This window comes from Bos mutus, chromosome 10, assembly GCF_027580195.1.
Source record: "Bos mutus isolate GX-2022 chromosome 10, NWIPB_WYAK_1.1, whole genome shotgun sequence".
Taxonomy (NCBI): domain Eukaryota; kingdom Metazoa; phylum Chordata; class Mammalia; order Artiodactyla; family Bovidae; genus Bos; species Bos mutus.
The window spans coordinates 79,930,783-79,946,571 of NC_091626.1; the positions used below are offsets into that span (position 1 = coordinate 79,930,783).

Here is a 15,789-nt window from a genome sequence, read left to right on the forward strand (position 1 = left end):
TGGATCCAGATGGCATTCCAGCCTCTGAACCTGGTGCCAAGAGTCCTGTGATTACTTTATTCCTCCCTCATCAGAAGCCTGGACGTGGTGTTGGGAGGGCTTCTCTGGACATCCTGCCATGATCTGTCTCCCTTAGAAGTCCCTAGATGGAAAAATGCTTCTTTTTAACCTATCAGATTTTGGGGATAGAGCTCTATTTCCTTAACCTATTTCCAAAATGGTGCCTAGACATACCACCTTCTATAGGAGGGGGCTATTCTTGTTCCTTGAAAAGAAGCTGGACAGAAGGGACTTGTATGTCCCCAATTCATTGTATGGCAGAAACTCTGGAGTGGCAGGTCTGAGCTGCAGCAGAACGGCTGGGTCCTGACACAGCTCTCTGCCCCGACCATGGGGGCATCAACCTTAGTATGATTATTAAATATAAAGTGGTGGTCAGCTATTCTTTAATGAAGACAGAACAAGAGGGAACAGGCTGAAAAGAGGTTCAGGAGGAGGCCTGTTACAGGCTGTGACAACAAGAGGGAAGATACCAGATCCACATGATCCATTCACTTGCAAGTGAGGACTAATCGGCTGTGGCCAAGAGATCTGGCCTTGGGAACCCTTGGGGGTCTTCCCAGGGCAGCCAGCAACCACTCCTTCCTTTCCTCCCCAGCTAATGATACCATCAATGTGACTGAGCTTCGTTTTCTTTTTTTAAATAGATATAGATATATATTTATATATAAAATAGTTTCTTACAAAATAAAACCAAACAAACGAAAAATGAAAACCAACTTAAAAAAAAAAAATCAACAACAATAATGAAAAGTCAAGCAGGACAGAGGTGGGCTTGAGGCCCAGGGGGTGGCCTTGGTGCTGCCCTGAGTCTGTGAGCGGGTGCGAGCTGGCGGGGAGGGGGTTGAGGTGCTCAGTCGCCCTTCTGCTTGGGGGCTTGCACAGTCCCGTTGGCCAGAGCGGTGGTGCTGCCTGGGGAGGAGGCGGGTGGTGTCTGGGAGGGACGCAGGTAGGTGCTGAAGAGCTTCCCATGGAGCGGATGGTGGAGGGAGAAGTCCTGGAACTCACCTGGAGGGGAAAGGAAAGACCTGAGGAGGAGAGAAAGAGGTCCCCGGCTCTCCTTGCTGTCTCAAAGCCAAAGTACTGTCCCCTACCTCCCTGGCTGTATTCTCCCGGCCTCGCCCTGAGGATGTCCTGATTCCCCCCCAAAGCTGGCCACCAGCCCTGTGCTGCTGACACCCCAATTGCCCGCACGGGGCCTGCAGGGGATGACTCACAGAGGGAGAGGCCTTGGCGGGCCCCTGCCTGGCACAGCTCAGCATGCAGAGTTCTGGCAGCGGGGCGCGGCGAGCCAAGCAGCAGGTGCAGGATGGTGCTGAAGCCATCTTTGTACAGCAGTCGGCCGGGCCCCTTGGCCTGCTCCTCGGCCTGCTCCTCTGGCTCCTCAGCAAAGAGCTGGGACGAAAAGGGAGGCAGGTCAAGCTCTTTTCTTGGGACATCACCCTGCATGTCTGTCTGACAGGCTCCTCCTTTTTTTGGAATTATAATGGTCACAGCTGCTTCCTTCTACCTGTTCCCAGTGAAGCCTCAGCAGAGATGCTGGGGCTCTGCGGTTCAGACAGTTTGGCACTGGGGTGGACACCAAGCACCTACTAGCCAGAAGCTCCTGGGAACAGCTCACCGTGGGTGGGGTGAGCACAGGCACTTCGGGGCCGACCCCCACAACTTCCTGATACCTCAAAGGCCAGGCGAGTCAGCTCCTCCAGGGTCCTGCCCCCACTCAGAGCTGCCAATGCAAGGGCCACGTCTCGGAAGTCCACCAAACCATCGGCATCCTGGGGGGTGGGAGAGAAACCAGGCAATGGAGGGACCAACCCCGTACCCGCCCTCCTGCTCCGGATCTCGGCTTCCCGCTCTTCTCAGCAGGCATGGGGGTGACCCCTGTCCTGGGTCTGCTTCCCTCAGAACTGTGGGCCCTAAACTCTCCAGGATCCCTGACAGTTCTCTTGGGGAATGGGTTTGCTCATACTATACCTCTTCAAGTCACCTGGTGACAAAACTCTCCTATAAAGGGATCTCCTGGGAATGATGGGATCCCTCAGGTATGTTTAAGTTACCATCATTTCTGATATACAATCAGGGCATTTTGGACCCCAAGCTGGAAAAACTGGTTCTCTTCTGACTTGGCCTATGTGGGAGAACTGGTCCAGAAAACTAATAAAAGGGGGCCACTGGCAAAATGACTTACCAAGGAAAAAAAAAAAACAAACCTGAGGATGCCTGCTGTGCTATGTCTATGGGGGACCAGGGCACCTGGGTTTTGGCTCTGCTCAGCTACAGGCTATGATGGGAAGCTCCTTTCAGGGACAGTCTGCCCCAGTCTAAGGAATCAGCACATGTGGGTCACTCTCTGTCACTTCAGAGGATGTTGAGAAGTATGGTCTGCATCTTAGATCAAAAAGAACTCCTTAGGACCACTGGGGGTTGTTCATAAACATTACGAATCATCTGAGGTTATTATAATTCAACAGGACAACCTGGCTAAGTCCCAGGAAATATATGGCTCATCAAGATTCTTGAGAAACTTCAGGAATCCTTCAGGGAAGCCCTGAGACATTGAAAAAAATCTGCCCATGAATTACATACACTTCTGGGTCTTAAACCCTCAACTGTCTAACCTGTCCAGTGTGGTCTCCTCCATATGACACCTTCCCCACCCAGAGCTCACAAGGTCATGTGATCCCCATCTCCAGCATGCCTCAGAAATTTATGGATCTCACAGACCATTATTTCTCCATCATTTTTTCCCACAATGACTAAAACACTGCTCCTCAGTGTATAAAAAAACGAATCTCCCAGGGGACCTCAGAAGATGTCTGTCTACCAACAGCTATTAGAGCATCCAGACTACACTCCAGATTGGCCATCCACACAGCCCCTGGGGTACTGTACTTAAAATCTTGAGCATCCCAGTCCCTTTACCTGCTGGAAGTAGCTAAAGGCACCAGCCACCGTCTGGGAGTCAGAGAGCTGTAGCTGCTTGGCAAACTCTTCCTGACTGATCCTTCGACTCTGGCCTGGCTCTGTCCCAGCGTCTACACAGCCAGGGGATAGCCTACAAGGGAATTGTCATCGAAGGATCGAAGGTGCAGCAGTGACTCAGTTTTCTTCTGGAAACACCACCCACCAGCAATTTGGCCCCAGCCCCAAGAATCCTCCCAGCACAGGTACGTCTGGTATTTTTCTAAGAGGTACTCTGACTATAGTCCCTGGAAAGCCATTCCTACCTTTGTCATTGGGGTTATTACGTATCTTTTTTTCCTCCTTCCTTTTACTCCATTATCTTTCAAAAAATTCTTCTCATTGTCCTACTTTTTTTTTTTTTTTTCTTTCTTAGGACTTTTCTTCCTCCTACTCATTCTCCCTTTTCTCTTCTCCTTTTCCTCTTACCCATACCCTCATCTCCAAGGTCACTTACCCAGCCTTCCGAAGCACTCTGCCCAGTTCCCAGAGCTGTGGCTCCAAGGCCACCTTCAGCCGGCCTACCACAATCACAGGCAAGCTCTCTACAAACTCGCACTCAGTGGCTGGAATGCCCAGGGCCCTACAGGATGAAGAGGGATGGAATGCAGGGGGATTGAGTTAGAAGACACATCTGAGGGTTCATTACTGATTCTGGCCTGCTGACCAGGGAGAGGAGATCAGGCCCCTTTCACTCTCCCATCCCTCACACATCAGCTATCAATAGCCCTTCCTCCTGACCGACTGCCTCCCCCGCTACAGTTCTGCCTCAAAGCCTCATTCAGCTCTCCTCCCCTTCCTGTGGTTCCTCTGCCCTGTGTATCTGCTTTTAGGAAATACCCCGTGGGACACTCACTGTGCCATAACCCTCTGGACATTGTTGGCATAGAGGGTGGGGTCCCTGCTCTCCTCCGGGCTGGGGCAGTATACAGGTAGGAACTGAAACACACATACACAGGCTTCTCATCAGGACTTCCAAGTTAGGGGTGACCACTCCCACCCTCTTTCCCTAAAGATCCCCAGCTCAGCCAATGGCTGCTCTCCTACCCCACCCCTGGGAGTCATACCTCCACATCCACGATGCTGCAGGGCTGAGAGGCTGTGAGCCAGAGGACTTTGAGTCTAAGAGAAAACAGACTTCAGATGCTCACCAATGTCTAACTACGGGCACTCCCAGCCCAAGGATGGGAGTGGCAAAGTTCTGCCCACTGATATAAAAAATCAGCTAGTAGCTGTAGAGTCAGCTGGATGAGTATGTAGCTGGGAGATAGAAGGGCCAGAAAGGTGCTAGGTGGGATAAGGGAGTGCTGTAGGGCCCTGCCAGAGAAAGAAGTACAGGTGAGGGGTTTGAGGAACCATGAGAAGGAGCAAGCCTGGTGCTGTGGATAACTGAGGGAGAAAAGGCTGCAAAGTGGGTCCAAAGGCACCAGAAGCACAGCAGGAATGATTAGCAGGGACAGCTGAGGGCTATCCCACTTTCTGATAATATCTCAGGAGATCAGGACAAAACAAAGGGATGTGGGCATCCCCTTCTCTAGAGTTCTCTCAGTTCCAGGGATGAACAAGGGCGCTTCACCTTGTCTGGAGGGTAGAAGACGGGGGCCATGAATTCTGGTGGTCCCTACTCCCCACTCTCACCCCCAGGAATACCACTACTCACACTCCAGGGCCCCTCCAAGCCCAGCTGGTAGTGTCCTGCGGGAGAAGCAGAGGTGAGAGGAGAAAGGCATTACTCTTCTTCCCTGAACTGACTCAGCCTCTCTGAGCAGAGGCCTGCGCCCCGATCAAGCCCCACCTCCACACACGTATTTCGCTGTGGCGCCACTAGCAGTTTTCACTGACTCCCATTCAGGGTGGACTTGTGCCCTCCCTCCCCCAGACGACGACTTACCAGACTGTTGGGGTAGCGGATGAGGACAGGCTGCACGGGCACCCCCGCGATGAAGGCTCCTAAATCCCATTTCCACCCCCACCCCCAAGGCAGAGGTTAGTGCATGGAGGCAGCTGGAGGGCACGGAGTACAGGGGTCTGGATCAGCTCCACAAGGAGATCTGGCTGGGCTCCATTTCATTTATAATTTCCTCTGCCTCCCAGAGACTTTCCAGTGTCAGCTAAGAGGTTCTCTATCTCCGTCCCTCCCCCACCCCACCACTTTTCTTGGGTTATTCCAGAGTCCCGCTCCATATATGGGGCTCCTTTCCTACAGCCCTCCCATCTACTGCTGCTTTATTCACCTGGTTTGAATTTCAGCAAAGCCTTCTTGTTGGAACAGGTGCCCTCAGGAAAGAATAGTACCTGGGCGGCGGGGAGGAATCAAGGGACCAGAATGAGGTGGGTGGAAGGGGAGAAGAGGCGAGAGAAGCCTCTTTGGGAGCACATAAAATAGGAGGAGGTCCTCTGACCTTGGACCCACCTGAGGCCACTTGCCTCCGGAGGTAGCTCGCCTCCGGACCTCTTCCACCACTCTGCGCCGAGAGGCGGGGTCATGCCTGGACACCAGGATGGCTTGGTTGAAGCGAAGAAGGGCTGGGGTAAAGACAGAACACAAGGGGTCACTTGGTTCTTCCCCAGGGGCACTAACACCAGAGCTCCCTGCTCCCTTCTAAGCACAGAGCTCAGAATCTAAAAAGCTGCTTCACAAATAGTATTAATTTGCATTTCATTTGCCAGTATCAGTCGATATGGCTTCTAACTTCTCCCTTCTCCACCTGGGACCAGTTCTCTCCAGAGTCTCTGACTCCTGTCTTTTTTTGCCCAGAGTAGCCATCTCTCCCCTTCACTCCTCTTAATCTCTCACCTCCAATGACGGGAACGGAAAGGTTCTCAGCTCGAGACACAACCTTGGGCAGGTCACAGGGCAGCAGAACAATGGGGTCAAAGAAAGTAGAGTGAGGGGCCGCAACCAGGACAGGCGCTTGAAGGCGAGAGGCCCGCTGGCCCCGAACTCGAATCCGGAGGAAACCCAGCAGGAAAAAGAGCAGGCGGCTGAGGCCTAGCACCCCATGATGGCACACAGTCCTGCAGGGCAAAGCTGGGCATCAGTGGAGGCAGCTATCCTGACCTTCACTCATCCCCGAGCTCAGACACCCAGGAAAGCAGGTGCCCTTCTTTTGCCCTCCGTTACTACCTCTCTGGTTAGTCCAGGACATATCCGGGTGCATCGTTTAGAGTTAAGGTCCTGGGTACCAGGGTTTGAGCTTGGCTGATTCATCTCACCTACCCAGGCTGGGTAGGAGAATTTCAGAACCCTCCCTCATCTTCTTCTCAAAGAGGGAGCAGAATGGATAGCAGGGAAGAGAAAGGAGAAATTGGGTCTCTGGGGGCTGATCCCCCACTTACTTCCTCCATCCGGTAATTGGCTCCTGAAGCTGCTCCTCAGTAAGACCAGCTACTTGCAGCCAGGCGAAGGGCCAGAGGAGAAAGAGGACGATAAAGGCCAGAAGCACTCGGATAGGGGCCAGCAGTGCCCCCAGGAGGCAGAACTGCAGAGGGTGGGAGAGAAGGCCATTTCAGGGCTGTGAGTTGCTCCTTACAGGCTTCCCTCCCCAACAAGGATGGACCCAGGAGCAGAGGGCCATCACCCCACCCCTGTGGATCAGAAGACAAGTACAGTGGGAACAGGAGATGGGATTGGAGCCCAAGGTGGGATGAAGATACCAATAAGGGAAAGAGGATAAAAGATTAATAGGATCAGTGGCCTCACTTTCATGTCTTTCAGTTGGTCCCCACCACACCTACAAAATTAAAAGGCTGTTAAGAGGATTCAAGGATAACCAGTGTGAAAGCACCCAGCACTGTGTCTGGTGTAGAGTAAGCTAGAGATTGTTCCTCCTCCCCCGACCCTCTTCCATAAATAGATCCCACGTCCAGCAGAAACCAGGTGCATAGTCCTTTTCATTGTGGGCCTGGGAGGTAGAGGCCAGAAAACAGAGAGGTCCACTTTTCAGACCCAGGCCAGTCTCTAGTTCTGCCCAGCAGCACGCCCGCAGTTCTAGGAACTGGGGGGAGAAAAAGAGTTCGGCCTTACTCCACACGCAGGGGTTGCCAGGGTGACTTCAGGGGCTGCCCTGGGGAACGTGCAGGTAAACAAACCGAGTTCCAGGAGCCGACCTCAGGGGAGATGAAGGCAAAAGAAACCTTGGACACTCCCTTCTCACACCATTCCGCAGCTCCCCCAAGGCCCTTGCGGCCCTCCACTTCCTGTAGCCAACCCCCTTCTTTACTTCCCTCCCCGCCCCCACCATGAGGTGCTGCAATGCGCGTTGAGGAGAGGGTAGTGCAAAGTGGGGTTGCTGAAAGGGCACAGGGGGTGCAGGCTCCGGGCCCAGCAAGCTCTTCCATGTCAGAGCCTCGGAGAAGCACTCAGCACGCCTCTGCCCCCACCCCCGCTCTTCGTAGCCTCCAACTCCGTTCTAGCCCATCTGCATCCGCAGGATGTAATCCGCAGTCTCCAGGGTTCTCCATCTCCTTGGGTCCCCTGCAGTCCTCCAGGCTCACCTAATCAATTCTCACACATCTTCACCTTGCCTATCGCCCAAGCCCGCGTCTTCCTCAGGACTCCTTGACCACCCCCGCCGCCCCCACCACGTGCGCACCCCGGACTCTCCGCCCGGCTAGCCTCTCACCAACCTCCTTCCTGGATCTCCATCCCCATCTGCGTCAAGGCTCTAAAAGGCCTCCTTTTTCTATCCGCGCGAGTCCTCCGGGCGCCCCCCGCCCACACCTTACCTTAACCCTCTGGAGGCGGGAGAGATGTAACTCGTGCACGAAAGGGTTGGGGGGCGCTGGGGGTCCGGGGGTAGGGTCGAGGGGGGCCCAGTCCCCCGGACTTCCCTGGCTCATAGCGGCGGGAGAAGGTGGGAGGGCGGGCGCCCCGGCCCGGCCCCGGGCCCCTCTTTGCAGAGCAGCGACTGCGCCTGCAGCGGCGGTGGCGCTCTGGCCGCGGCCCCGCCTGGTGCAGGGCGCCGAGGGGCGGGGAGCAGGCGGCGCGGCCAGGCCCGCGTTGTCAGGGAGCCGGCCGAGGGGCGGGGCTTTCAGCGCCCGGGTGCTCCTGCTCCTCTGCGACCGCAGCCGCGCCCGCAACCCCTCGGGCCATTGTTACGAGGCTGCGGGTCACGGTAGCGCGATGTCCGTCTGCTAGTTGTCCCCTGGCCTGGCTCTCCGGGAGTTCCTCTGGGAAGACTCGGCCTCCGCCTCCCCGCAGGCCTCCGGCTCGGAGCGGGTTTAGGGCCGCGGGGAGCGAGCGAAGCGGAGAACGCCCTACGACCCCGCCCGGGCGTGGAGGTCACCCTGCAAGCGCAGATAGGGTGGGGCCCTCCGGCGGATGTGCATGGAAGGGTGGGCGCTCAGTGTGCGGAGGCCGGCAGCTCCCGGGCGACGCGGGCCCGAGCTGTCCTGGCGGGCTCCTGGGCCCCATCCATCTCTCGGAGGCCGACCACCTTTCCTTCCTGGTCGTGTCGACGCCATCGCGCGTGAACTTGAGCGCTCGCGCCCTCTGGCGACCGCCTTATGTCTCACAGCTCGGCGTCCGCGTACTGCCTGCGTTGGGCAGGGCTGCCTATCGGTTGTAAGGACTCCTTGAGCCATGCAGACTCGGGTCACAAACTTATAAGAGCCCAACTAGACCTGGCTAGGGACGGGCAGTGAGAACCTGGAAAGCTGGGACACGTGTCTCTTTTTCCTGTCTTTCTATTTCTCTCTTTTCCTCTTTCCACTGCTTGAGAGAACAAAGGAATACATACCCTTTATTCCCAAACTCAAACTATTCCTGGAAAACTCATAAACCGTTGTCGTCAGGTTGTGGTGAGATCAGGGAATTGGGTAGACTTTGAGATCCACACCCAGTGACACAATCAGAAAGATAATTCTTGTGACAAAAAGGAAATAAAAGCCTCATTGCTTTTGAAAAGAATTTGCCTTCAGTTCACCCTGCTTTAGGGCTCTCCTGCATCTTTGTCAGTCACCATATCTTGAAGGTAATGGAAACAATGGCAGGTCAATGGGCTACTGGGTCATTGAGTAATAATAATCTTTTACTGGAAGGGAGACCAGGCAAAAGTCAGGAGTCACTAATAGCTAGACCCCCTTCCCTCCCTTCTTGCCCCATAATCTACCCACTTACATCCCTGCCTCTGTCCTTATGTCAACTACAAATTGTCAACGGTATTTGCCTCCTGCCTTTGTTGATATTAAATCTTGTGCTGCTGTAGCAGCTGACCTTCAGCACACCCTGAATGGAGTTAAGAGTGGAAAGTGAGGCAGTGTGTGCTCCAGGGAAACTGGTGGAGCAGGTTTTTAGGTAGGTAGATATTTTCAGGAACTTATTTTATGATCCTAATCCTTGCATCTTCTCATATCTAGAAAAGCACTAAATCCTTCATAGTGACATCAGCTCCTAGCAGAAAATCTTTTGTAAGTTAGGTGCTTGATTGTATTGAATTCCCCTTTCACCAGAATCACATATAATGACCTCCTCCCGCTGCCTCTTTGGAGCAGTTTCTCAGAGCTATCTGAGGTGCTGTATCCTGGGCTACGATCCTGATTTTTCCTCAAATAAAACTTAACTCTCAATTCTCATGTTGAGCATGTTTTTGAGTCGCCACTTAGGATTCATGTTGTGCATGTTTTTGAGTTGCCACTTAGGAGGGCAGCCAGCATTCTCAGAGAAATATCCTCAGTTCAGTTCAGTTCAGTCGCTCAGTCGTGTCCAACTCTGACCCCATGAATTGCAGCACGCCAGGCCTCCCTGTCCAATACCAACTCCCGGAGTTCACTTAAACTCATGTCCATCGAGTCAGTGATGCCATCCAGCCATCTCATCCTCTGTCGTCCCCTTCTCCTCCTGCCCCCAATCCCTCCCAGCATCAGAGTCTTTTCCCATGAGTCAACTCTTCGCATGAGGTGGCCAAAGTACTGGAGTTTCAGCTTTAGCATCATTCCTTCCAAAGAAATCCCAGGGCTGATCTCCTTCAGAATGGACTGGTTGGATCTCCTTGCAGTCCAGGGGACTCTCAAGGGTCTTCTCCAACACCACAGTTCAAAAGCATCAGTTCTTCGGCGCTCAGCTTTCTTCATAGTCCAACTCTCACATCCATACATGACCACTGGAAAAACCATAGCTTTGACTAGATGGACCTTTGTTTTAGGCGATATTTATTTCTTATAGATTTTTAGAGACGATTCCATATCTATTTAATTTTAACAATTTACTTTTTCACCTTTTTTGAGATATTAATGCCATGTATGTAAGTTTAAAGTGTACAATGTGATTATTAGATACAGATATACATTTTACCTATTATTTAAGGGAAAACAGGTTCTGTATGTTTTGGCTTTTCCAAAATAGTTTCAATATTTTTATAATTTCATTTTTTTAAATTAAGGCAATTCATTAAAAGCATAATTGCACATAAGTTGCTTTTTACGCTTCTAATATTTTCAATTTAGTTCAGTTGCTCAGTTGTGTCTGACTCTTTGTGACCTCATGGACTGCAGCACACAAGGCTTCCCTGTCCTTCACCATCTTCTGGAGCTTGCACAAACTCAGGTCCATCGAGTCAGTGATGCCATCCAACCATCTCATTCTCTTTCATCCCCTTTTTCTCCTGTGCTGCTGTAGCAGCTGAACTTCAACACACTCTGAATGGAGTTAAGGGTGGAAAGTGAGGCAGTGTGTGCTCCAGGGAAACTGGTGGAACAGGTTTTTAGGTAGGTAGATACTTCAGGTAAGAGGATGGCTTAATCTTTCCCAGCATCAGGGTCTTTTCCAATGAGTCAGTTCTTCGCATCAGGTGGCCAAAGTATTGGAGCTTCAACTTCAACATCAGTCCTTCCAATGAATATTCAGGACTGATTTCCTTTAGGATTGACTGGTTGGATCTCCTTGCAGTCCAAGGGACTTTCAAGAATCTTCTCCAACATCACAGTTCAAAAGCATCAATTCTTCGGCACTTGGCCTTTTTTTTTTTTTTTATAGTGAAAACTTTTATAGTTGGAATTAGCCAGCTGGACTCAGTTTAGATGATCCCAATTTTGTTGGCAACATCCAAAGCATCATAGTCAGGAGCCAGTCAAACATATGCCTTCTCTCCATCAGGCCTGATCAGAGTATTGACTTTAGCCACGTCAATGTCATAGAGCTTCTCCACAGCCTGTTTAATTTGGTGCTTTTTGGCCTTGACATCCACAATGAATACCAGTGTGTTGTCGTCTTCTATTTTCTTCATGGCTGACTCGGTGGTGAGGGGGAATTTGATGATGGCATGGTGGTCAAGTTTGTTTCTCCTAGGGGCACTCTTCTGAGGATATTTGGGCTGCCTCCTGAGCCTCAGTGTTTTGGGTCGCCGGAAGGTGGGTGACGTCTGGATCTTCTTTTTCTTGTGGCCGTGGACACCTTTCAACACTGCTTTCTTGGCCTTCAAAGCCTTTGCTTTGGCTTCAGCTTTAGGAGGGGCAGGGGTTTCCTTCTTTGCCTTCGGCGCCATCTTCATGAAAAGGGTTTCCACTTAGCCTTCTTAATGGTCCAACTCTAACATCCATACATGACTACTGGAAAAATCATAGCTTTGACTATATGGATCTTTGTTGGCAAAGAAATGTCTCTGTTTTTTAATATGCTATCTAGGTTTGTCATAGCTTTTCTTCCAAGGAGTAAGCGTCTTTTAATTTCATGGCTGCAGTCACCATCTGCAGTAATTTTGGAGCCCAAGAAAATAAAGTCTGTCACTGTTTCCCCATCTATTTGCCATGAAGTGATGGGACCGAATGCCATGATCTTCACTTTTTGAATGTTAATTTTTAAGCCAATTTTTTCACTCTCCTCTTTCACCTTCATTAAAAGTTTCTTTAGTTCCTCTTTGCTTTCTGCCATAAGGGTGGTGTCATCTGCATATCTGAGCTTATTGATATTTCTCTTGGCAATATTGATTCCAGCTTGTGCTTCATCCAACCCGGCATTTCACATGATGTACTCTGTGAAACTCTAAAAGTTTTACCCTTCTGTAACTCTAGAAGTTAAGTAAGCAAGGTGACAATATACAAGCTTGATGTGTTCCTTTCCCAATTTGGAACCAGTCCGTTGTTTCATGTCTGGCTTTAACTGTTGCTTCTTGTCCTACATACAGATGTCTTAGGAGGCAGGTAAGGTGGTCTGATATTTCCATCTCTTAAAGAATTTTCCATAGTTTGTTGTGATCCACACAGTCAAAGACTTTAGTGTAGTCAATGAAGCAAAAGTAGATGTTTTTCTGGAATTCTCTTGCTTTTTTATGACCCAGTAGATGTTGGCAATTTCTGGTTCCTTTGCCTTTTCTAAACCCAGCTTGAATATCTGGAAGTTCTTGGCTCATGTACCGTTGAAGCCTAGCTTGGAGAATTTTGAGCATTACTTTGCTAGTGTGTGAGATGAGTACAATTGTGCGGTAGTTTGAGCATTCTCTGGCATTGCCTTTCTTTGGGATTGGAGTGAAAACTGACCATTTCCAATCCTGTGACTGCTGCTGAGTTTTCCAAATTTGCTGGCATATTGAGTGCAGCACTTTAACAGTATCATCTTTTAGGATTTGAAATAACTCCTTTGAATTATTTGAAATAATTCCAGCTGGAATTCCATCAGCTCCACTAGCTTTGTTTGTAATGCTGCTTCCTAAGGACCACTTGACTTTGCACTCCAGGATGCCTGGCTCTAGATGAGTGATCACATTATCGTGGTTATCTGGGTCATTACGATCTCTTTGGTATAGTTCTGTGTATTCTTGCCACCTCTTCTCAGTATCTTGTGCTTCTTTCAGGCCCATGCTGTTTCTGTCCTTTATTGTGCCCATCTTTGCATGAAATGTTCCCTTGGTGAGGATCAAAGTCTAGTTGAAGTTGACTTGTCTGGCATCTCGGACCCATTTGAGTCTAATCAGTTTCTGTTGTGTCCTTGGGCTATGTCATTCTTTCAAAGAGTGTGCCTTGCCTCCTTCCCTCCTGTTTCAGCTTGACTGGGGAAGGATCTGCATCTAACCCCCTTCAGTTGGTGGCAGAATTAATTTTCTTGAGGCTGTACAATTCATGGCATCTTGATTCTTATAGCCAGTGCAAGAGAGAGAGAATCTCTGACCTCCGGGCTCTCTTTTAGGTTAGCCCACCCAGGACAATACTGCCATTGGTTAACTCAAAATCAACTAATTAGGGATTGTGGTCCTTAACTATATCTGCAAAATCCATTCACTTTTTCGTTATGATGTAACACAATCGTGTAAATGATAGCGCATCACTTTTGCCATATTCTGCTGTTAGAATCAAGTTGGGACATGCACAGTGAGGAGGAAGGGATCATAAGGCCACCCTAGAGTGTGTTTACTATAGACACTAAGTGATTTTGGGTTCATTATGAAACATATTGTCCAGTATGTTTCACTGTTGTAGAGAAATATACTTATTTTTCCTGTAAAAGTAAAATTTTTCTCTCATTCAGAATTTATTGTTCAACCATCTCACACTCACTATTATTGTTGTCACTAAGTCATGTAGAGCTCTCTGCGACCCCACAGACTGCAGCATTCCAGGCTTCCCTGTCCTTCACTAGATCACACTCACAATTACATGAGCTGTACTGAAATCCAGATGTAAACAAAAGCTCTTAGAGCATAACAAAAGCAACATTAAGTAGAGTGAGTTCTATAACTATTTCAAGAGCAAATTCCCTAAAGAAGGTCATTTGAGGTAGATCTTGATATATAAGTAGTGGTTTGTAAAGAAGTTGGGAAAGAACAGGTCAGACAGAAAAGGAGCTCTTCCTCTGGGACAGGAGAAAGTTAATGAGGGTTTGAACACACCCATATGGTCAGACTGCTGGGAGATTGGGGACGAAGGTGGAGACTGAAAGATATTGTGCAAAACTGTTAAAGCAGTCTAACTGATTTGTGTTTGTTCCTACTTCTAGTAAAGAGTAGTTCAGTTCAGTCACTCAGTCGTGTCCGACTCTTTGCGACCCCGTGAATCACAGCATGCCAGGCCTCCCTGTCCATCACCATCTCCTGGAGTTCACTCAGAATCATGTCCATCGAGTCAGTGATGCCATCCAGCCATCTCATCCTCTGTTGTCCCCTTCTCCTCCTGCCCCCAATCCCTCCCAGCATCAGAGTCTTTTCCAATGAATCAACTCTTCGCATGAGGTGGCCAAAGTACTGGAGTTTAAGCTGTACTCAAATAAGGACACAGCAACTTTCAGTGGAAGTTCTACCAGTTCAGTTCAGTTGCTCAGTTGTGTCCGACTCTTTGCAACCCCATGAACTGCAGCATGCCAGACTTCGGAAGTTCTATAGACATCTACATAGTAATACCTATAATCACACATTTTGTGTGACTGGAACCTCATTGTAAATGGACCTGATCTCAGACTTCCAGCCTCCAGAGCTGTGAGAAGATACCTTTCTGTTTCTTAAGCCACCCTTGTTATTTTGTTATGGTGCCTGAACTAAGACATTCTTACCATATTGTTTATCACAAATCTACTATTTAAACATGAGACTACTACCACAAGGGCTGGAGATAAAAGGGTGCTTGAAGTAATCTGAGATGATTCTGAACCTTTGCAAACTTACTTTCTAAATTAATGAGAGTTGGTAATTGTGTAACTGGGAGTTTTTATGAGTTAGATTCCATGCAGAGTGTGGTGTTCATCAAAGGATAAACAATAAAAATGTCCAACTTGTAGTTTAAATAAATATTTTTAAAACTCAAAAGTAACCTTAGCAATTGTTTAAAACTTGGACCCATAGGGTATTTTTTTAGAGTATTTTATCTTTGACATTGTTCAGAATTTCTGGTGCATAGTGATAATAAACTACTGAGTAAGTTTTGGCTGGTTTTATTATTGTTTTTAAATTTTCTACAGACAATGCATACTCTTGTTGCCTACATGTGGGACTGACCCTGTCTAGCAACCTGCTCTTGGTTCCCTACTGACTCCATGATCTCTTAGGTGCTTGTTTCACAGGTTAAGAACCACTGGTCTAGCTTGGGAGACTTGCAATATCTGGGGTTGACATGATTTAAACATATTCATTGTGAGGCATCAGCCAAATCCAGGTGGGACTGTGGATCTGGGGCTCAAAGATGGAGATAAAGATTTTGGAGTAGTGTGTGCATCTGGTAGAGAAATCAAGATTAAGAGTGTGCGATCAGATGTATTTCTATTTGCTTCAGTTCAGTTCAGTCACTCAGTCGTGTCCAACTCTTTGCGACTCCATGAATCGCAGCACGCCGGGCCTCCCTGTCCATCACCAACTCCCGGAGTTCACTCAGACTCACGTCCATCGAGTCAGTGATGCCTTAAATCACTTAAATCTATTTGCTTCAGAGGTGCCTTAAATCAAGAAAGAATTCTGATCATTATCTTTTCTGTTTTCAATCTAGTAAAATAAATATTTATTAAGCTACACCTATGGGATGGTGCAGTGGTAAAGAATTCGCTTGCCAATGCAGGAGACTCAAGAGACTGGTTTGATCCATGGGTCAGGAAGATCCCCTGAAGTAGGAAGTGGCAATCCGCTCCAGTATTCTTGCCTGGAAAATTCCATGGACTGAAGAGCCTGGATAGCTACAATCCATAGGGTCGCAAAGAGTCGAACATGACTGAGCCACTGAGCACACACATACATCTATTAGACACCATGTTATCTATCTATCTATCTATACATGGGTGTGTTGAACACAGTCTCTATTGTGATTGTGGAACTTGAATTCCAGCTTCCCAGTTCTGTCTTATTCTTCAGTCAGGCT

The 15,789-nt window shown here is 49.2% G+C and overlaps 1 protein-coding gene and 1 pseudogene across 2 annotated transcripts; both read right to left on the minus strand.

The window, feature by feature from the left end:
* Positions 1 to 680: 680 nt before the first annotated feature.
* LPCAT4 (lysophosphatidylcholine acyltransferase 4) lies at positions 681 to 8,481 on the minus strand. 2 transcript variants are annotated; one of them, XM_070378277.1, is made up of 15 exons: positions 7,750 to 7,861; positions 6,725 to 6,755; positions 6,361 to 6,503; positions 5,819 to 6,039; positions 5,435 to 5,547; positions 5,256 to 5,316; positions 4,913 to 4,971; positions 4,682 to 4,716; positions 4,089 to 4,143; positions 3,878 to 3,960; positions 3,479 to 3,604; positions 2,983 to 3,115; positions 1,737 to 1,835; positions 1,278 to 1,455; positions 681 to 1,068 (listed from the first exon to the last, which is right to left on the minus strand). In XM_070378277.1, the coding sequence occupies exons 2-15, from the start codon at positions 6,728 to 6,730 to the stop codon at positions 914 to 916; spliced, it is 1,467 nt and encodes a 488-aa protein (XP_070234378.1). In that variant the 5' UTR covers positions 6,731 to 6,755; positions 7,750 to 7,861; the 3' UTR covers positions 681 to 913. The 2 variants fall into 2 exon arrangements, with proteins under 2 accessions (XP_070234378.1, XP_070234377.1); XM_070378276.1 differs by lacking the exon at positions 6,725 to 6,755 and having other exon boundaries at positions 7,750 to 8,481.
* A 2,609-nt stretch (positions 8,482 to 11,090) lies between these two features.
* Positions 11,091 to 11,510, minus strand: LOC102287587 (large ribosomal subunit protein uL23 pseudogene; annotated as a pseudogene).
* Positions 11,511 to 15,789: the final 4,279 nt, after the last annotated feature.

Bases quoted from the DNA above. Each gene is read 5' to 3' on its own strand.
- LPCAT4 (XM_070378276.1), bottom strand. From the start codon at position 7,863: ATGAGCCAGGGAAGTCCGGGGGACTGGGCCCCCCTCGACCCTACCCCC. The intron at 3,116-3,478 runs GTAAGTGACCTT...ATTCCCTTGTAG, and splicing joins AGAGTGCTTCGGAAGGCTGG to GCTATCCCCTGGCTGTGTAG. The intron at 1,836-2,982 runs GTAAAGGGACTG...CCCACCCCCCAG, and splicing joins CCTTTAGCTACTTCCAGCAG to GATGCCGATGGTTTGGTGGA.